The sequence below is a fragment of the Periplaneta americana genome, chromosome 4, assembly GCF_040183065.1.
Source record: "Periplaneta americana isolate PAMFEO1 chromosome 4, P.americana_PAMFEO1_priV1, whole genome shotgun sequence".
NCBI classification, from domain to species: Eukaryota; Metazoa; Arthropoda; class Insecta; order Blattodea; family Blattidae; genus Periplaneta; species Periplaneta americana.
Genome location: NC_091120.1, coordinates 70,698,764 through 70,721,942, shown reverse-complemented (window position 1 = coordinate 70,721,942; position 23,179 = coordinate 70,698,764). Strand labels below are relative to the sequence as shown.

At 36.0% G+C, this 23,179-nt stretch overlaps 1 protein-coding gene across 1 annotated transcript; it reads left to right on the top strand.

The window, feature by feature from the left end:
* Positions 1-1,688: 1,688 nt before the first annotated feature.
* Positions 1,689-22,121, top strand: LOC138697893 (uncharacterized transmembrane protein DDB_G0289901-like). The gene is made up of 2 exons (XM_069823478.1): positions 1,689-1,752; positions 18,906-22,121. Exons 1-2 carry the CDS (start codon positions 1,747-1,749, stop codon positions 19,938-19,940), a joined length of 1,041 nt encoding a protein of 346 aa, XP_069679579.1. The 5' UTR covers positions 1,689-1,746; the 3' UTR covers positions 19,941-22,121.
* Positions 22,122-23,179: the final 1,058 nt, after the last annotated feature.

The following is a 23,179-nucleotide window of genomic DNA, read 5'->3' as shown; positions in this document are numbered from 1 at the left end:
TCCCCTTGTTCTCCAAGTCTTTCCCTTGTTCTCCTCGTCTTCTCCTTGTTCTCCTCGTCTTCCCCTTGTTCTCCTTGTCTTCTCCTTGTTTTCCTTGTCTTTCCCTTGTTCTCCTTGTTTTACCTTTGTTTTATTTGTCTTTCTCTTGTTTTCTTGTCTTTCCCTTGTTTTTCTTGTATTTCCCTCGCTTTCCTTGTCTTCCCCTTGTTTTTCTTGTCTTCCCCTTTTTTTTCTTGTCTTCCTCTTGTTTTTCTTGTCTTCCCCCTGCTTTTTGTCTTCTCCTTGTTTTTCTTGTCTTCCCCTTGTTTGTCTGTCTACCCCTTGTTCTCGTCTTCTCTTTGTTTTCCTTGTCTTCCCCTTGTTTCCTTGTTTTCCCCTTGTTTTCCTTGTCTTTCCCTTGTTTTCCTTGTCTTCCTCTTGTTTGTCTGTCTTCCCCTTGTTCTCGCCTTCCCCTTGTTTTCCTTGTCTTCCCCTTGTTTTCCTTGTCTTCCCCTTGTTTTCCTTGTCTTCCCCTTATTTTCCTTGTCTTCCCCTCGTTTTCCTTGTCTTTCCCTCGTTTTCCTTATCTTCCCCTTCTTTTCCTTGTCTTTTCCTTTTTTCCTTGTCTTCCGCTTGTTTTCTTTGTCTTTCCCTTGTTTTCTTTGTCATCCCCTTGTTCTGCTTTTCTTCTTCTTGTTCTCATTGTCTTACCCTTGTTCTCTTTTCTCTTGCCTTATTTTTCTTGTTTTACCTTGTTCTCCTTGCCTTCACCTTGTTCTCCTTGCCTTCACCTTGTTATCCTTGTTTTCTCCTTGTTCTCCTTGTTTTCTCTTTGTTCTTCTTGTCTTCCCCCAAGTTCTACTTGTCTTTCACTTCTTCTTGTCTCCATTTTCTCTTTTCTCTCCATGTTCACTATGTCTTTTATTTGTTGCCTTTGTCTTTGCCAATTTATCCTTGTCTTTTCCTTGTTCCGCTTGTCTTCTCCTTGTCCTCCATGTAGCGACGAGGGGAATTGCATTTTCATGTAATTGTAAACGAGTGGATTTAGCCGTGACATGACAGATTTGATTATGTACGAATATTACAAAAATGGAACCGCTTCGGCAGATATTGTATAAGCCTACGCATTCTTATATCAGAGAACACCCCATGAAAGTGCTGCATTCAATGGGCTTCAAAAGCAAAAAGCAGGATTGCTATAAAGGAAAACTGAAACCGACAATAATTTTATTGAGGAACATTTCGTAATTCCGAGTGAAATACGACAACATTGCTTTCTTCACTCACTATTACAGCACGCGCCAGAGTAAACAGAACCAGTTCCTTGAATATCCACCCACGTAGCTCGAATATCTTTGAATGAACTATGCATAAAATAAGCTTGCAGGATACATAGAGTCCCGTTGCTAGGATGTATGCTGCTGACCGGGAGACTGCTACGTGTGATGTTCAATAAATGGACGAATAAATTACAAGCTTAAACAGAATAGTGTGATGTAAGACGGAGCTGGAAGAGTGCCGCCGCAGGGTGCGAGTCCGGGATGTTGACACCGGGACGAATGGAACACCGTTGTATCGATACGCACTCACTTTTCTTGGTGGGAAAGTTTTAAGATAAACTGTTCCACCAGTCGCTAGGTATGCGCTGCTATCGCCCGTGTTTTCACGGCCGCTTTATATATAAAGCTGGCCTAGAACTTGAGATCTTCAGTTTCTCTTCGACCTTACACACTCGTCAGCTGTTAAAGGAAATCTTCCTTGGGAATCATGCTGGTAAGTTACATCACGGCAGCGATTCGTGATGTTCTATTGTTGTGCAGCCTCTTGAGCAATTGTGCTTTATCTTCTCTTAATGGTGATTAAATAATTTTGTTTTCGCGTCATTGTATGTAATTTCAACAGTGAGAATATTAAGTCCTTAAAGAAATTGAAAGTGAAACGTAAAAATACTGTTAAATATTGGGTTTTTAAATTGCATTGTTACAGTGTTTCACACTTTGGTTTTATATTTGTTAAAAGTGATAATTAAGACAATTGAGCTTAAAAACATTTTGACAGTTTTAGCGATTATTAAATATTAAAATTACTTATTAAGTAACTCATGGGACATGTTTTCCGTAAGGAATAATTTTCAAATACCTGTCGTCGTTAATAACAGGAATGATATATTCTGCAAAAATGGATTTTAATTTCTTATTTAGTTACAGTACTTACGTGTTTTATAACAGGCCTACTACAATTCGTATAGGAAGCATATTCATTCAGTAATTACTTCCAAAATTTTAGAGCAAGGGAAAATAAGTGCTTTACAATCAATTTATTTTATTTCTCTGTTTTGTGATTTCGAAATAGCTTAAATAGTTTACTGTAGTAGTGTTTTCTAATTTTGTTTCTCTAGTTGAAATAAGGACAGTATAGACTACACCGTACAACAATTACATTTATATTTTCATTCCGTACAACAATTAAATTTATATTTTCATTCTTGTACCTGTGTAACAGCAACTTGTTTAAACACATTCTACACATTTCATGATGATTGTCGCTGTGCAACGATTTTGGATATTACACCGTGTAAAATATACAGATAACATACTTTCAACATTTTGGAACTACATCACCAGGGATGATTGGGAAAGAGGAACAAGAGAACAAATTTGCCGAGTCCGTTGTCCTGGAGAGCAGATTTGGTGACGAATCCGACAGATAGGTTTTCCCTCTTTTTTTTCCCCCCCTTAGACTAATATTCCGGATGATGGAAGCCAACATGTAGTTTCAAAAGGTTGGATGTCTCTACATTAAAGACAGGATGCAAGTCCTCGCATTATTTTAGGTCAAAATATTTTATTACCATAATGACTTAATTTCTGGATATATTGAACTAATGCAGAATGAATAAATATAAAGTTATATAATTCTGTGATATGTATCAAGAAATAAAGATACTTATCATCACTAGTATTGCTGCCATAGCAATATTAGTAATAACGACAATAATGATAATAATGATAATTATATTAATAATAATAATAATAATAATAATAATAATAATGATAATGATGATGATGATGATGGCAACAGCAATTTTAACAATATTGACAACAATAATTATTATTAAATAATAATATTATATTATATTATATTATATTATATTATATTATATTATATTATATTATATTATATTATATTATTATTGTTGCCATTGTTATTACTATCGTCGGGTCCACACCTGTGGAGTAACGGTCAGCGCGTCTGGCCGCGAAACCAGGTGACCCGGGGATCGAATCCCGGTCGGGCCAAGCTACCTGGTTGAGGTTTTTTCCGGGGTTTTCCCTCAACCCAATATGAGCAAATGCTGGGTAACTTTCGATGCTGGACCCCGGACTCATTTCACCGGCATTATCACCTTCATTTCATTCAGACGCTAAATAACCTAGATATTGATACAGCGTCGTAAAATAACCCAATGAAATAAAAAAAAATATCGTCGATATTGTTAACATTACTATTGCCGTTATTATCGTCATTATTATTATTATTATTATTATTATTATTATTATTATTATTATTATTGGCGATATTAACATTATTTTGCCATTAATATTATGTTTATGATTATTGTTATGATTATTTTATCATCATTATCATTATTATGTATTATTTAATATGTTCATTGTCTCCAATCCTATTTATTTTATTGGGTTATTTTACGACTCTGTATCAACATCTAGGTTATTTAGCGTCTGAATGAGATGAAGGTGATAATGCCGGTGAAATGAGTCCGGGGTCCAGCACCGAAAGTTACCCAGCTCTTCAATCCTACTAAAAGTTTTGGTGGCCATTGACATTCCCACATTCGGTATCCCCATGACTTTTATTGATTATTATTATTATTTTTTTATTTCTATTTTTATCACTGTCTATAACATTCTATGTTTAGTAATAAAACTTAATAGCCTGCTTAATACAAAATATTAACCCTTGTCATTTTTTTTCGTCATATCATCTCAGTTACTATAATTTCTTACTTGTCACATATATTAGGCTTATTACATTTTCATACTTAAGTATTCAATATCTATCCTTATTTATTTAGTATCTTGCTATCTTCATGTAAGAGTTCTTGACTATTATAGTCACTTCAGTAAAATCCTTGCACCTCGACTTTTCAAATTCTTCTATCCCGTCTTTCCGTTTTCGTTCATCAGAGTTCATTATATCTACACTCTATTCTTCTACATAGCTATTCTTCTCTTACACTACAAGCTCTCCATTGCTCCTATTGCTCCACTTTCGTTCTTATTCTACTAAGTTTCCGTTCGTTACCTTTTATTATCCTTCGTTTTTCCTTTAAATTTTTCCTCTGTTACTGTAACATCTCTTTATATTAGTCTACAATATCCAGTTTTATATCCAGCTTCTCTCTTATTTTTGTATCTTTCCACAGATAATCCTCATTTCTGCCTCTCCGTAACTGTTACACACCTTAGCAAACAACACACTTCTTTAATCTCATTTTCTCTACTTCTTGAAATGTTTTCTCAAGGTTATGGCTGGCTCCAATTTGATCTAATTGTCTGCGATTCCTTCCTACTTTTATGTAATTCTGTGCAATCTCCTCTCTCTCTGTTTCTTTCTTTATTATTATTATTATTATTATTATTATTATTATTATTATTATTATTATTATTAATATCTTTATTATTACTGCCATATTTCACTCTTACTTTGAGACAGGAATAGAGATTAAGAGTGTTCGAGAATGAAGTGCTTAGGAAAATATTCGATGCTAAGAGAGATGAGCTACAAGAAAATGGAGAAAGTTACACAACGCAAAACTGCACGCATTGTATTCTTCACATTTATAATTATGAACATTAAATTCAGATGTTTGAGATGGGCAGGGCATGTAGCACGTATGGGCGAATCCAGAAATTCATATAGAGTGCTAATTGGAAGATCTGAGAGGAAAAAGACCTTTGGGGAGGTCGAGACGTAGATGGGAGGACAATATTGAAATGGATTTGAGATATTTGAGATATGATGCTAGGGACTGGATTAATCTTGCTCAGGATAGGGAACAATGGAGGGCTTATGTGAGGACGGCAATGAACCTCCGGGTTCCTGAAAAGCCATTTTGTAAGTAAGAAACTAATTACTATTATTATTATTATTATTATTATTATTATTATTATTATTATTATTAATAGTGTGCTTATGTTATCACATCTTGTGCTAGTAAATACAACTTCGCTACCATTACTACAACTACCATTGCTACTACGTCTTGTACTTTTACTGTTCTTTCATTAGTCTGTTTCAGTACTTTCCCCATCAGTTACTCTGTAGCCATGTCTTTGTATGGGGAGAACACTATTAACACGTTTATATCAGTGCATAAATGCTAACAAAATAAGCGAAACAACATTGTGCATGGTCAGTTGTAGATGGGTGAGGGCTTGGGAACATCACGTGCGATTGGAAAAAGTTTTTGACAGAAGTGGCCATCAAGCTTAGACCTCACATAGGCTACTTCCTCACTGTTCCAAATTCTCTTGCAAGGACGCCCGATTTCGTGCCCTATGATTATTTCTCCTCCCATGCCCCCTTCTTTCAGTATTTATCATTTCATTTTCATTAAAGACTTCACACAAATTTGTCAGCCATTTCTCGATCATGTTGGACTTATATAACTACTACTGTACTATACTTCACTCCATAATGTCTGACAGCAGAAGTATAATTGGTATTCAACCAATGGAAGACGTCTCAATCCATGCTTATCTTGAAATTGGGCGGAGATAGAACGCCCAACTTCAAGTCAAGAGTGGAATGAGACCTCTGCCATTGGTTGAATAGCAATTACATTTCACTCCTCCTCTGTCGGCAATGTTTACTTCTCCTGTCAGATATTATGGAACTAAATGTAGTATTGATATTGTTCCTGCTACTACTACTACTACTAATACTGTAATTACTACTACTACTGTAATTACTATTACTACTACCACTACTACTACTACTACTACTACTACTATTGCTGTTACTATTATTTTATTATTATTACCATTGTTGCTATACTACTACTATTACTACTACTACTACTACTACTACTACTACTACTACTACTACTACTACTAGTACTGCTGCTATTACTATTATTTTTATTATTATTACCATTGTTGCTATACCACTACTTTACTACTGCTGCTACTACTACTACTACTACTACTACTACTACTTCTTACATTTACAGTACACACCTGTAGAGTAACGGTTAGTGCGTCTGATCGCGAAACCAAGTGGCCCGGGTTCGAATCCCGGTCGACGCAAATTAGCTGGTTTAGATTTTTTCCGGAGTTTTTCCTCAATCCAATACGAGCAAATGCTGGGTAACTTTCGGTGCTGGACCCCGGACTCATTTCACCGGCATTATCAACATTTCATTCGGACGCTAAATAACCTGAGATGTTGATACAGTGTCATAAAATAAACCAATAATAATAATAATAATAATAATAATAATAATAATAACTTAATTTACAGTGTTTGGGTGCCACTAGGCTTTGCTTTACTAATGTTTTATATTGCTATCCTAGATGTTTTACGTGACAGCGAGTAAAAGGTACGGAATATATTTTTTACATTTTATGGCACTTAAATGCTGTCTTCATCCATTATTGTACAATTATTTTACCCATACTAATATTCATCATTACCATTATCATCATCATTATCGTCGTGATCATCACAATACATTCATTACTGTGTGGAACATAGGGCCTTGACAAAATTTCGCCAGGTTATTGTTTTGAGCTGGATTTTTAATCTGTCTCCATGTATCTTTTGTGGATTACAAAATTAGTTTCGATTGTTGTTCTCCATGTATTTTTGGGCCTCCCCGGCTTGTTTGCTTGAGAAATCTATTCTAATTCCTGCCTTGCAATATGACCCAGTTGTCTTCCTGGGGTATGTCCAATCCATCTCCGTTTCCTTAATGTTATCTGTTGCTTGGTAGGACTCTGATTTGTGCAGTAATTATCCTTAGGCTGTCATTTATACAGTAATTGGCCTTAGGTTGTCATCTGAGGTGATGTTTAGCCACCATATTCTAGTTGTGTATACCTACGTAAATTGTTGTTGTTTAGTGAAATGTCCGAAAACAGGTCTCAAACTCATAAGTGATACCAATAAGGCATCGCTCATGAGGCAGTTAAGCCAGGAGATAATGGGTTAGGTTGGCCAGTTCCTTTCCCTCTCCATTGAATACATCGCTGGCTAGATACATATTACTCTAATCAGACTCCAGATGTATACAAACAATTGTTCTTCCTCTGACACATATCGTCAAGTGAGATGTACTGCCTGGTAATAGAGGTACTGTACATATCAGCCAAAAGCTCAGTCAGAGATTCCTACATAAGTTATCGGTTTATAACAGGGTTTAAGCCACAGTCGACTTCTAAAAATGCAACAAACTTTCAATGTAAATCTGCAAAAATGCGACAACCACATTGGATTGCAGAAATGAAGATGGTAATGGACAAAATTAAAATGTAGATGTGTTTCAACTGATCTGAATTTAAATGAAATGTTAATGGCATGTTCAAAAAGATAGGGCCTATTGAGCAATTGATGTTCAGAAATAGATTTAAAAGAGTGGTGCAATTCATGTAAGTTAAGTTCTTCTAATTGATTTATAAAATTCCATCGCATACTGTAAATTGTGAGTGAGGATTTAGTTGCATGAATTTTGTAAAAACTGAAATTATAAACCGCCTTTCAGTAAAAAGAGCTAGCACTCTGCTAACAATAAAACTTGAAGGACCTATTCGTAAAGAATTTAAATGTTTAGAGTGCTCATAAAATAACGTACCTATTCTAATGTGATGTAAATTCAGCAGTAATTGATTCTAAACATACCTACTTGTAAGGATTTACTTACATAAGTATATCTAGAGTGTGGTAAGATGGATTGAAAGTAATAGCCTAAAACTCCCAGAAAAAATTGTATAACTTTTTGTTTCAGAATACTTTATTAAATGTATCATTCTGTAGAATTGTTTATAATATTTCACAAGCTTTTCGCAAATTTATATAAATAAAATTTTACGTTTGTGCACTTTTGCGACAATTATTTATTTTATAGCTTAAACCTTGGTTTATAATAAATAAAAGATCTGCAGCCCTCTATTAATGCTACTAACCCCTCATGTTTTTGCATTCATGTAACAAAACACGATTTCAAGCTGGATGTAGAAATCCTAAACTAGTGTTTCTGTGAATTTCGCTGGATTCCATATTGGCCCTAATTTAGTAAAACCTCCTTCCGGCTTGTTCTCCGTCCCTACTAACCACGTTTTCCGGTAACAAAACTGTTCCATTCTTTCATTTTGTGCTTTGAAAATATTGCTCCCCAAAAATTGCATTGCCTGATCAAGGAATAGAATTGTAAACTTCATGTCCGGGGTCAATGTCCGAGACAATATATTGGCAGAAAGCCTTCGTAATTTTCTTCAGGTTTACGAAGATGATGCATTAAAATAGGCCACGGCCACTGCGTTGTTGGAGGCTGAGGTCACGCCAGCAAGGTCAGTGACAGCGGGACAGTGAAAGCGCTCGGTTTCATACCTGTTTTTACGCCGCGTTTTGTATAGTATCAGTTACATTCCTCTTCAGTGAAAATTACTGTGGAGACTTCGAAAGGCATCTCACCCTTGCCGCATTCACCTTTCCCTTCTTTATTTATGCTGTTTCCATGGTAACTTAACTGCATTAGCTGCAGACTCTTCACTTTTTCCATGTCAAGCTAAAGCTTTCTTTTGTTTTTTGTTGCTGCAGTGGTTTCTACCTAGTGACTTGTCATTTGTTGGACAATTATACACAGACAGCGGCGAGCATTCCACAAAGAGAGCAATGAGAGCCACGTAGATGACACATACTTTGTATAAACTTCACACGTTTTGCAGCATTTTAAGTTCTTTATCATAGTTTGCCTATATCGCACCAATTTTCACGTAGGCTAAACCAGGCAATGCAAAACGTTTATACACTTGTTGATATTCTAGAAACCTGAGGCGCGTTTCACAATGTTTACAATATTTGTAAATTTTGAACTTCGTTTGTAAATTTTAAACTTAGTTTGTAAATTTTAAACTTCAGTTCTACTACTTTAGAAAGGAAATGGAATCTTTACAAAAGAAATTTTGTGCAATTTACAAGTGTTTTGTTTGACGATCGAGAGTAATTTTTACAAATGCGTAAACTATACTTATAAATATAGCACATTTTGTACAATAGTTCTTAGATATTTAGGGCCGAATTCATATACATTTTTAGCGCGGGCTTCCGGTGGATGATCAGCGTTTTTCGTATTCATAAACCAGTTGTTAGCGATAGCATATGAATTGAATTCTGTACTAGTAACCAGTGGATAGCCGGGGCTAGCTTAGTACGCTCGTAGCGCGTGCTGCGAAATGTCTGTGAATAGCACCCTTAAAGATTAACATTGCAACAAATTGTTAATAAACAAAAAAAAAAGTGTATTTATTAAATTAATTTTTGAGTAATTGGATACCATTAAGATTTAAACTGAGGAGTTGCGATGTTATTTAGCAAGATAAAGATTTTGAATTTAGGCCTAGTCAAGGAAGATACAGGCGTAAAATTTTCCTGTAAGAAATTGATAACAAGTTCGTTATTGTATGAATTTAATGAAAGGTTTCGAATGAGTCCAGTTGCGATGGAATCTCTCCTACAAGATAATCACATGCAATATCAAACGAAATAAGTGGTGCCCTAACCTCAAAGCAACGACTGTGTGTTGCTTTGCATTAGTTGGATATTGGTTGTCAGTTCCATGCAGTAGCAGATATTTCTAAGGCTTTGGTGTGCAGAAATGCCCAAGAGTAATTGATGCTACTAACAGAGTTAAATTTAAAGGAAGAAATTGATCACCAAATGTACTTACTGCGGCACAGGATTTCAGTGCTTTTGCTGGGTTTCTTAATGTTTGTGTGGTTGTGGATGGAACATTAATACATACTAATGGACCAACACAAAATAAAGCTGATTTTGTGAATAGACACGGCAACTATTCTATCAATTACATGTTTGTACATGAACCAAATCTGTTATTTACTTATTTGACTGAATTTGGCTCTTCCTATGGTCATTGCAGTCATAGGCCAATCGACGTATTAAGATACTTTAACAATCACATCACTTCACTGTCGCCAATGTAGCAAAATCTAGATAATTTTAAATATTTCTGAACAATATTTTATATTTCCTGTTGGTGAAATATGGTTCAGCAACCTTATAGTTACCAATTTTAGGATAAAATATAAACATTTCCATGGATAGTGGTAAAAACAGAGCAACTTTAGTTCTGCTCCTTAGCGAGTTTTGTAATGTTTCATTGGCTACAGTGCCAATAATGCTTAACGACGCAGTACAGGGTTCATTATTACCAAATTCAATCTTGAAGTTTCGCAGCCTCCATGTTCTTGCGAATTCCATGACGTAAAACTCCTCTTGCTTTGATGTCGCTATCTTGTGTAGCACTACACAGCGTCTCTGGTGGTGAATAATAATAATAATAATAATAATAATAATAATAATAATAATAATAATGTTGTATTTAATGACGCTCGCAACTGCCGAGGTTATATCAGCGTCGCAGGTGTGCCAGAATTTTGTCCCGCAGGAGTTATTTTATATGCCAGTAAATCTACTGACATGAGCATGTCGCATTTAAGCACACTTAAATACCGTCGACCTGGCCCGGGATCGAACCCGAAATCTCGGGTACAGAAGCCCAGCGTTATACCAACTTCGCCAACCAGGCCGACTCTGGTGGTGATGACATCAGCTATAGTCCCGTCTCTCTTATTTTCGGCAGCCAATGACGTTGCAGGTTGGCTACATTTAAACGTGTGCGTCTTGTCATTCGCTGCTGATGACGTTATGCACTTCCTAAGGCTCGATAAATACGTACGCCATTTTAGTTCTTTCGTTGGAGTTCGCAGAAAGCGCACGAGGACGTTATTTGCCGCTCAATTATTTGCTCAGTTACAGTGCGTTTGATTTATTATCATATGGGCTACGACAAGTTAATGTTTAACAATGCGGCAAATAGATTCCTCGTCTGGTAGCTCGGCAACGAAAGAACAAAAATGGCGAACGATACTACCTGCCTAGACTTTATAGACTTCTTAAGGTGTAAGCAAAGAGAAGTGACGCTGGAAATAACAACGACGCGACTGTAGCAAATAAACAGACGATAACTTTCACTATTTTGAATAATTGATCGTTTATCATTGTTGTCACTCTCACTAGAGGTCTTTATTTTTACACCATTCTTTTTTAATCATGGCTTACTTTGTTTTGTGCTTTCTATACTTTGTTCGACTCTACTCCTTGCGGTTTTAGGCTACTTTTCTTTTTGTGCCTTTGAGTACGTATATACATATACATATTGGAACGTCTTTATCAGTCTTGTCCTTTTGCCTGTATACTTCGACTCTACTGGCAGTCGTAGACCAATTGATTGGGTTTAGCAGTCTTTACTTCACCAACAAGAAGGATGCTCTTTGCACTCTACCTTCTTCTGTTTACCTGAAGATGGAAGTGTCGCTGACATAGCTTAGGCTTTTTGTTTCCTGATTCGAAGATTCACTGATTATCCGATTTCCTCCTTTGCGCGATATTTTTCCAACCGTATGACGAATCTTAGGCCTATTCTCGCCAAAAACCATCTCTGCCACCAATTCCATCAACGCTAAATAACCTAGTAGTATTTCTTATAGGTCGTTAAATAACCGAATAAAAAACGGAAGTAAAGCAAATTTCCAAATACTAATTTTATTTATTCCTGTATTCGTCTTCAATACCGGGAGATGTCCAAGCTACATCTCTTTAGAATGCCATGTCTGAAAATTATACTGTCTTGACATGGTTCCAAGCTGGTATTTGTTAATAGCCCAACCTTTCCTGTCATCTATGAGCTTAATTGTCAGCAAATGCAGCCAGTCCTTTTTTAAAGCGAGATAAAAGACTTGAGAGGAAAAAATAAGTTATCCTGCTGCTCACCTATGCCATTAAAGCGGCTGGAAGCCAGAGTATATCGACTGTCTGATGGCTCTGATGCAATGGAATCACTCTACGCTTATCTTTTTTCTTTCGGTCAAGTGAATGCTTGTTGTCAGAGTGGATATACTATTCTAATGGTAGCTGTGCCCCACCTGTCTGCTGTTCCTAATCTATAGAGAAGAGGCATTCTCTTTTCGAGGCTTGAGGAGACTGTAACTTCGAATATTCATGTGTTGGCACCAGTGTTAGGGATTTCAGCCGTTATCCACATCCCACAACAATCTTTGTAGCCATCCCACAGTTTTTGTTTTTTTCTTTCCTGTTGTACGAAGTGCAGGGAGAAAATACTGCGATTGAGGATAATTCAAAATTTTCATGGAAATGCATAACTTGAGCATCCCTCATGTCCAACCTACAAATTTGTTTTAGAAACACTTTTTGCATATATATGAATAGTGACTTCTCCTAAACTATTCGAATATAAATCAATGTGAATCAATTAAATCAGGAATCATGTAGGTACTTGAAACACAGTTAGTTTAGTTTACTATAAAAGTTGAGGAATTTTTATTTCAAAATTAACATAGGTAAATAATATGGCGACTGACTTACTTTCCGCTCTAACGATTTTTAAAAATTGTTAGTTGTATACCATAAAATAATATACAGTATTAAATAATGTACACTGGCGTTCGAAGATACCTGACCCTACTAATCGATATTGATCGATAATATGTTGGTGTAAGTGTGGCTTCTTTAGTTATTATTCTGTGAATAGATGGCGAATAGTCATTGTTGTCAATCGTACATAAATATACCCGCAGTGTAGAATTCAATATTTGATCCTTCTCTGATGATTGTAAAATAACTGCTGATACTGTCAATTATAAGAATAATTTAAGCTTAATCTATATCATTCCCCGACACATTTTTAAACGCCCCAATAATTGTGACACCTATTGAGAACTAACGGAACTATTTCAAAGTTTGTAATTTTTATATCTTTGGTTCTGACTTATCCCGTGGTTACAGAGTTCGCTTACACGATCATAAAATCGTACATCAGATATCTTTGAACGCCGGTGTACATAAATACCTCACACTCCCCTGTTTCGGAGAAATGTATTATTTTTTACACTATACAAGGTGTTTCAGAGTAAATATTCCTAATTTTAAGATATAGAAAACTTGTAATTAAACATTACTTTAAGAAATAAGTGTCCGGAAATGCTTTCGTATGGAAGTAGTACCCTAAAAAATCTTTAGTGACTTTATTATAGTCCATGGTTTTCTTTAATTGTGTTCCAGCTATCCCCGTTGCCTTGGAAAAAATTGAACTTGATTTGTTTTCATTCTATGTTACAGAAAAATTTCTATCAGATCTGTTTGTAAATATTCAATTGTTAAAAGGCATCGGTTTACAAATGTTGAATTAGCAGACTTATATTTAACGTATGAAGCAGCTTAAATGCTAATGAACACGGACCTTATTCTGGCCCAAGACATACGGAGCTAAGCTCAGTTGTTAATATAAGGGCACAGTACATCAGTTATTCATAGATTTCAAAAAGGCATATGACTCGGTTAAGAGAGAGGTTTTAAAGAATATTCTTATTAAATTTGGTATTCCCAAGAAACTAGTTCGATTAATTAAAATGTGTCACAGTGAAACTTACAGCAGAGTCCGTATAGGCCAGTTTCTATCTGATGCTTTTCCATTTCACTGCGGACTAAAGCAGGGAGATGCACTATCACCTTTACTTAATAACTTTATTCTAGAATATGCCATTAGGAAAGTTCAGGATAACAGAGAGGGTTTGGAATTGAACGGGTTACATCAGCTTCTTGTCTATGCGGATGACGTGAATATGTTAGGATAAAATCCACAAACGATTAGAGAAAACACAGAAATTTTACTTGAAGCAAGTAAAGCGATAACTTTGGAAGTAAATCCCGAAAAGACAAAGTATATGATTATGTCTCGTGACCAGAATATTGTACGGAATGGAAATATAAAAATTATAGATTTATCCTTCGAAGAGGTGGAAAAATTCAAATTTCTTGAAGCAACAGTAACAAATATAAATGACACTCGGGAGGAAATTAAACGCAGAATCAATATGCGAAATGTTTGTTATTATTCGGTTGAGAAGCTTTTGTCATCTAGTTTGCTGTCAAAAAATCTGAAAGTTAGAATTTATAAAACAGTTATATTACCGGTTGTTCTGTAAGATTGTGAAACTTGGACTGTCACTTCGAGAGAGGAACAGAGATTAAGGGTTTTTGAGAATGAGGTTCTTAGGAAAATATTTGGGGCTAAGAGGAGAATGGAGAAAGTTACACAACGCAGAATTGCACGTATTGTATTCTTCAGCTGACATAATTACGAACATTAAATCCAGACGTTTGAGATGGGCAGGGTATGAAGCACGTATGGCGAATCCAGAAATGCATATAGAATGTTAGTTGGGAGGCCTGAGAGAAAAAAAACCTTTGGGGAGGCCGAGACGTAGATCAAAGGATAATATTAAAATGAATTTGAGGAAGGTGGGATATGATGATAGAGACTGGATTAATCTTGCACAGAATAGGGATCGTTGGCGGGCTTATGTGAGGACGGCAATAAATCTCCGGGTTCCTTAAAAACCATAAGTAAGTAAGTGTATACTGAAGCATTACATTCTTAGAAGTAACTTTTGTATTTTATAAAGAATCGACTTTCCTGTAAAAGTCGCAAATGCACAATCGCAAGAGCCTTTTCTAGAAATATTTTAATAGGGTGTTTGCCTGTAATAGAGGTTTGCCTACTTTTCGCTGTCGATCTAGACTAACATAGCACAGTTCTCCATGCAGTAAACAAAAGTTTTCAAATCCTGGCAGGCTTCAACTGAAGTTAATGATGATCGAAAACAGGCATGCCCAGCCGGGATAAAACTACTCTCCAATCGAGGTGCAACAGTCACGTAGAATCTCAGAATACCTTGCAAGCACACTCACAAAAGATATTCTACGTCACTGCTGCACCTCGTTTGAAGGCTAGAGTTGCCCCAGCTGGGCATGCGTGATCATAAACAATTTGTAGAGATAAGATCATTTGGCGTGCACTTGTTTTTACTACTGCATATATAGCTGTTATGTACTAAATGAGCAAAACTTCATTATACCGTCACGCGACACACTGCTGTAAACTGATGTTCTCGTAAAACAAGAAGCTTTTGCAACTGAGACATATATAAATACAGTACGGGTAGTTTATGAGAAGTGAATAAAGAGTACATACGGTTGTAAGTTTTTTTGTGTGTTGGTATGCAAACAAAAAGGGGAAAAAAATTCCATGTAGAAGTTCATTGAAACTTTATTGACGCTATAGATTGCCAAATTGGAACTGTCAGTGTAATATATTACCCGGTAACACATCTGCACGATACTGAGGGAATCACTTCCAGTCGTGCAGTGTACACGACAACTGCAATTACATCTATGAATGAAACGTAATCTAATACTACAGAGTAAGAACCGCAATATGGATTGGTCACGAAGAGAGCGACCAGGGTTCCTCACGGGTGCAGGATGTTTCAAAAGCACAGCTATAGACTTGCAGCTCTTCAAGTGTTTTGAAATGGAGTAACTATGTTTTCGAAGGATATTGACAGCGTCAGATATAAGGCCTATTGTTAATTGCATGATGCCATATTTGTGTTAAACTTGCATATAATTTTAAACTATGTAGATACCTCTGTTTATGTAACGATATTTATTAGTAGGCTGTAACATAGTCTCATCCCAAATGTGCCAGATGTACGGGCTCAGTTTTCAGTCAGAGAATAGCAAAGTCATTCACTTCAACAACATGAGAGTACAGAATTTATTACTTGAGAGGAACGCGCTTTTACGAGCACATACTTGAACTTGTGCATTCATAATGTGGATGGTCGACTGTTTGAACAGATGTTGGGAATCATGGTTCCGGTGCTGCATAGTAGTGACTCTTACGATAAATAAATAATAAGAACAAGAAGAAAAGCTAGTAATACAACATAGATATCAAGAAGAAAATACATACTTTCTCATTAGGTAAACGTTTTACGCTTGTCGGTGCAATTTACACATGACTTATCAATGATACGACTATTCCTGCTGATAGTTTATTTTATAGCACTTTCATTCAAAAGACATATGGGTACCTACTTAAATTAAATCACTCACTGTGCACTTGAATAGAAAGGAAAACATTTCTGTACGTATTCAGAAACAAATATCTAAGTAAAATGAAGGGTTATAAGATGATTATGAAGCTGTTACACTACTAGCACGATATCTTTGCGTTTATGTGACGTCATGAAGAAGGGTGCACGTCACACTATCACTTGTCGTTGCCATATTAATAATGTTGTGAACACAATTTTTACAAATGGAAGCAGTATAAAACTTTTGAAGTATAAAGGTTTGTATCTTTACTTCTTCGATGTAATTCTCAGAACCTCTTGATTTTACATAACAATAATTATCTTTGTAACTATTTAACTTTAGATAGTATATTATGTATGTTGCACTGAGGGGAAACTGAATTAACAAAGGAATACAATTCTGAAAAATCTCACTAAACCTAAAACATTCTGTGTGCTTACACGTGATAAGTGTTAGTACCTATATCTATACAAAATTTCAAATGTGTATGCGACTCTGTGTACCTGTACCTGTGCGTGCGTGTGTGCGTACATATATAGAGTGACACCTTAATTGTTTTAAGCGGTGTGTCACTCTTTCATACTTTTCTTCTTTACTTTCTTTTCATTACTGTAATTCCTCATTTCGTGCGTTTTATTATTTTTTTCACTTCTTTTTTATTATCTTCAGTATGTTCTTCATTTCTATCTAATTGACTTTATTTATTCAGTTCTTACATTTGTATGATTTTCAGAATGCTCTCGTAGCTTTTTGAGCACTTTTTTATTTTGTTTTGTTTATAACAGGTGGCACTATCATCCTGTTATCAAAGCACATCTGGTTGGCGAGATGGTATAGCGCTGGTCATCTATGCCCAAGGTTGCGGGTTCGATCCCTGGCCAGGTCGATGGCATTTAAGTGTGCTTAAATGCGACAGGCTCATGTCAGTAGATTTACTGTCATGTAAAAGAACTGCGGAACAAAATTCCGGCACATCCGGCGACGCTGATATAACCTCTGCAGTTACGAGCGTCGTTAGATAAAACATAACATTTATAACATCAAAGCACATCCTTCATTCAATACATCCATCATGTTGTAGACATTCATTAATGTTCTCATACCAACTCTCTCAGTCCACTCTTCTGCATTCTCTCAGTCAGTGTGTACATGTCACTTTTATGTTTTGGTATTACATTTCTTAAGCACTTCATAATAATATAAAATTGTAGCTATTAGATCCTTCCTAATTTTTAGTTTTGAACAAAAATTACATTGTGTCTGTAATAATTTAAATTCTGGTTTTAGTTATTCCATTAACCTTCTTCCTGATCTCAATATACAGGGACATCATTTTATTTTTACTAACATTTTTAATATTAATCTGGCTATACCTTTCTATTAACGATTGAAACAGGAAACACCGTTTGCTACCCTTTCCACGAGAGTTCGATGATACTGGCGTAAAATACAAATCACTTTACTAGGTATAGGAGGGCAGAAAAGTAGTTCATCCATTTATGTAAACTAGGAAATATCGCAGTTTTGAGTTTGATAATTTTCATTAGGTTTTTGTTTAATCAAAATACAGTACTATATTAACACTTAGTGTTTTACACACGAATTGAGCTATCCATTCGGAAGTATTAATTATGCAGTGTATATTGTACTGTTACAGTACATTAGCGTACTATATAGAGAATGAAGTTAAATTGAAAAATAATTATAGTATGGTTATTTAAACACATTTTAGAAAATGGTGGCCGTTCATTTCGATAAAGGCTTCAGTTCTTTTGTGCGTATTATCGCACTATAGACTATTGTACCTAATTCCAATTACCAGTTTCGTCCTTCGTACGAGTAACTCATGTTGAAATAATTCTGTACCTACTCTATAAAAGAGTACCTTACGTACTGTAAATTCAATCTTCACTTCTGCCCGATCCGAAAAGATAAAATCACTCAGAAATGCTATCTACTGTCCGTTCAAGTGGTTTTGTCGAAGGGTTGTAGAAAGGGGGGAAATCACGTGACAGTTAATTACTTAAGGAGGCCCTTTTATTTAAGTTATTTTAAACACTTGAATAATATTACGTACACGTCCAATTCCTAACAGAAATTAATGTTTTCAGAAAAGAGCTAAGATAGCCCAGCTACTAGATTTTACAAAGGGGCGAACAGAAGCAGGTGGGGGAAACCGGGATGCGACATAGGGAAACGGACGACAGTACCCGTACGAAAATATGATTCAATATTGAAAGCTCTTTCGTCACTGGAAAACGCGAACATATTTCTGAAACGTACTATACTCAGTAACTCAGTACTGCTTACGCGCCCTCGGCTCTGTGTCGTGAACGGTTGGAAGTTTACTAGTAGAAGGGGTGGGAGTGAAGTACATTCCAAAACTCAGGTACAATAAAAATTGAAGTAAAAATAAAATGATGTCCCTGTATAAATCTCTACGTACAAATCTCTTGTTTTCAGTTTGTTGAAACAAGTAAATAGGCTATATTACTTCGTAGATATGTAGGTCTAAACAGAATTAAAGAAAACAGATGACTGAGGTCAATTTCTTCATTAAGAGGAAATGTAAAATTCACGTTTACATTGTTTATTGCGATCAGCCTTCTTCGGGTACGATGTTTGTATTGGGCTGCTGATTGCAGGTGCATCTGGAACTATTGACCGCTCTGGTGTGCGTCGCTTCGGGCTACCGGCTGAAGCGCGGGTTCGAAGGCGTGGAGACCATCGATCTGGGACGCGCCGAGGAGACCACTCACACCATCCGCTTCCCGCTGCCCGTCCGCACGGTGCGTGTCACCAAGACCGTGGCCATCCCTGTCCCTGTGCCGTACCCCATCAGGCGCGACGTTCCTATTCCTGTGCATGTGCCCAAACCTGTTCCCGTTCCGGTCCCTGTATCATACCCCGTAGCCGTGTCCCAACAGCAATCAGCTCCGGTAGGCTTGGTTTTTTATGATGCAGGCAGATCCCTGGGAGGAGGTTTCGCCCCATCTTCTGGGGGTTACGATGGTTATGTTGCTCCAACTGGGAACAGTGGTGGATATGCTGGGCCAACCGGAAGCAGTGGCACTTACGCTGCGCCGGTAGGGAATAGTGGCACCTACGCTGCACAGACAGGAAGTAGCGGTACCTATGCTGCGCCAACAGGAAGTAGCGGTGCCTATGCTGCGCCATCAGGTAACAGTGGCACCTATGCTGCGCCAACAGGAAACAGTGGCACCTATGCTGCGCCAGCAGGGAACAGTGGTACCTATGCATCAACAGGGAATAGTGGAAACTACGCTGGCGCATCAGGTAACAGTGGCAACTACGCTGGCTCAGCAGGTAACAGTGGCAGTTACGACTCCTACTCTAGCGCCACCGGAAGCACAGGAGCCACAATCGGGCACAACGAGGGTTCCATCGGCGTCGTAGTGGGCGCCAGCTATGGGGTTTCTGCACCGGCAGGCACCGAAGGGAAATATCCTGGTACAGTGGTGAACGAGGCGGTCGGTGTGAATCAGTATGGTAATTCTGGCGGCTCCAGTGGAGGTTCGGCGTCTTCTTACAATTACCAAGCAACAGGAAGCGACGGCAGTTCCAATAAGAACTTCAGTATCACAAAGTCCATCGAGCCGTCTTACGACGGAGCAGCCAATAGTATCCAGAGCTACGGCGAGGATGGTAAGGGGGCGTGAAATTCATGTTCGTTAGAAGAATGAGATGTGGAGAACAACAGGGATATTTTTGTTATAATTATCACAGACTGTGTTCATCCTGTATGCACAACGTATTAGATCTTTTATTATTATTATTATTATTACTATTACTATTATTATTATTATTATTATTATTATCATTATTATTATTATCAAAATCAGGGTGCGAATTAAGATTTCTGATGGGGGGATATAATCCTAGATAGAGAATACCATACATAAAATTATTATTATCCTCATTCGATGCGGCTCAACGCTTGGTCGCACTAAGTTGCTTGTCTTGCATCTTGATCATAATAATAATTATATCCATGAGCAGGCTTGAGATAAAATATGTAATTACTAAGTTATTGATTGTTGTCAGCTTGCCGGTGATGACAATACATCAATTATTTTCTTTGCTTACTTTATAAATTTATAAAGTATACTCTTATTAAAACAATTATATTTTGTGAAGGGGGATAGAAATTATCCCTGGCAGGGATGTTGACATGAATTTATGAGGGGGAATAAATTTCAAACAGAGAGGGAAATCCCCCAATCCCCTCCGTTAATTCGCACCCTAATTAAAATTCTTACTCCCGAAATAACTACGCTATGGATTAAGAATTTCTAACTATAAATCGGAAGGACCAGAGTTTGTAAGAGCGGAAATTTAAATACCTCCCATAATGTTTGAATGTGTTCCTTGTACTGGACTTGTATTGTGCTGCATTATGCTTAGTAGGCTACATGACCATAGTGTTCCGAAAATTCTGCATGTCTAGTTTGTTAAAATATTTTCTGACATAAATAGAACGGAGGAAATTATGGATCCCACTTTTTGAATATATTACAGTCGTAAATCTTCTATCATTAGCATCATCACTTCCACTACAACTATCACCATAATTTTGTTTATTGATGGATTTGTTAGACCTCTATCTCGGATTAAACTCCTTAAGCCTTCTTGATTTGCACGACATTCCCGTAATAGCAATGCCGTAATACCATCGACATCACCATCATCAGTGGTCGTCAGCACTCGCTGAAATGTGCAATGGATACGCGGTGCAGTCCCATGTGCACCGGCGTGCAGCAGGGAGAGATAGAGAGCATACCCGATAGCAGCTACGCAGTGCACCATGGTGCACTTCGTTTTCCGCGGGTAACAGATGCAAGCCCAGCATGCTCTTTGCTGACGACCCCTGATCATCATCATCATCATCATCATCATCACCGCTTTTATTCTTATTTAGTTATCTCAAGTTATAGCCTACGGGTAGCAGTCCAATTGGTGTGATCGATTACTGAAGATTGGTTGTTAGCATTAATTAACGACGATTAAGAACCTGAATTCTATTGTAATAATAATAATAATAATAATAATAATAATAATAATAATAATAATAATTCTTGCTTATTCCCTTAAGACCAAAGTCTCTAACATTAATTATGTTACAACAACACAAGAAGAGTCCTCAACCTGTCTTAAGTGTGAGCACAAATTTGTTTGTGAGAGGATATGTCTAGAGGAGCTGTGCTGTAGGCTTCCTAGAACTTTTTTTTTTCAGAAACGTGAAAAACTTCCTGAAGTCAATTATAGGCCTATGTGGCATTTGCCGATTTCCTCTGCTCTGAATGTTTTATTTTGCTCTTATCATATTCATAATATTTCTATTCTTTATCTCTATCTCCACTTCTTGTTATCTTTTTCATTGTCTTATTTATTGTTTTCATCTTCGTTGTTATCTAGTTCTTATCTATTACGATCTAGTTTCTAAGCATCCATTAGTATTATCTTATTTATTGTTACTTTATATTACCCGTTGTGATATTATTCGCTGTCATTTTATTCATAGTCTTCTTGCTTCAATTCATTATTATTTTATTTTATTACTCTTATTTTTATTGATAAGATATTTTATTTGAGATTTATTTTTATTCCTTAACTTTTATTCTTTATTCTAATATTATTTTATTTTTATTCTTCATCTTAACTTTATTTATCGTCATCTTAATTATTTTCGTCTCAGATTTTATTCATTTTCATTTCGATCTTATTTTATTCTCATGTCTTACTCCTACTACTTATTGTCATCTCCATATCTTTCATGAATTGTGATCTTATTTTTATTCATTATCGTGATCTTATTTTTATTCGTAATGATCTTCTTAATTTTAATCATTATTATCTTTTTAATTCTGCACCTTGTTATTGTCTTATTTTTATTAATTTGCTTCTTTATTATTTTTATTCAATGTCATCTTATTTTGATTCTTTGTTATCTTCTAATTTCTATTCATTGTAATTATTATTTTGTTTATTATTATCGTCTTATTTTTATACATTGTCATCTTATTTCTATCCATTGCACTCTTCCTATTTCTACTCATTGCCTTCTTATTTTTATTTTTTGTCATCATTTTATTTTTATTCAGTGCCATCTCATTTTTATTCATTGTCATATTTTTATTTTTATTCATTGTTATCCTTTTATTTTTATTCATTGTCATCTTTAATTTTTACTCATTGCCCTTTCTTACTTTTTTCATTGTCTTTCTATTTTTATTCTTTGTCCTCTTCTTACTTTATTCATTGTCTACCTACTTCCATTCATTACCTTCTTACTTTTATTTGTCATCATTTTTATTCATTGTTCCCTTCTTTTATTCATTGCCGTCTCATTTCTATTCATTACCTTATTCCTATTAATTGTCATCTTTTTATTTTTATTCATTGTTACCTTCTTATTTCTATTCATTTTCATCAGTTTATTTTTATTCATTGTCATCTTCTTATTAATGTTCACAGTAATCTTATTTTTATTCATTGTTGTCTTCTTATTTTTTTTCGTTGTCTTCTATTCATTGCCTTTTTATATTCATTGTCCTCTTTTCGTTTTCATGCATTCATTGCCGTCTTAATTCCATTTATTGTTCCCTTTTTTCATTCATTGATTCTTCTTTTCATCATTGCCTTCTTTTTTAAAGTCATTGCCTTCTTACTTGTATACATTGTCATCTTTTATTTCTATTCATTGCATTTGCTTAGTCATATTTTCAATTTTATTCATTGCCATATTCTTATTTTTGTGCAATGCTACCTTCCCAGTTTCATTTACCACCATCTTATTTCTATTCATAGTCATCTTATTTTAATAATTGTCTACTTATTCATATTCATAGCATTATTTTTACTTTACTCATTTCAATCTGATTTCCACCCTTTTCATGTT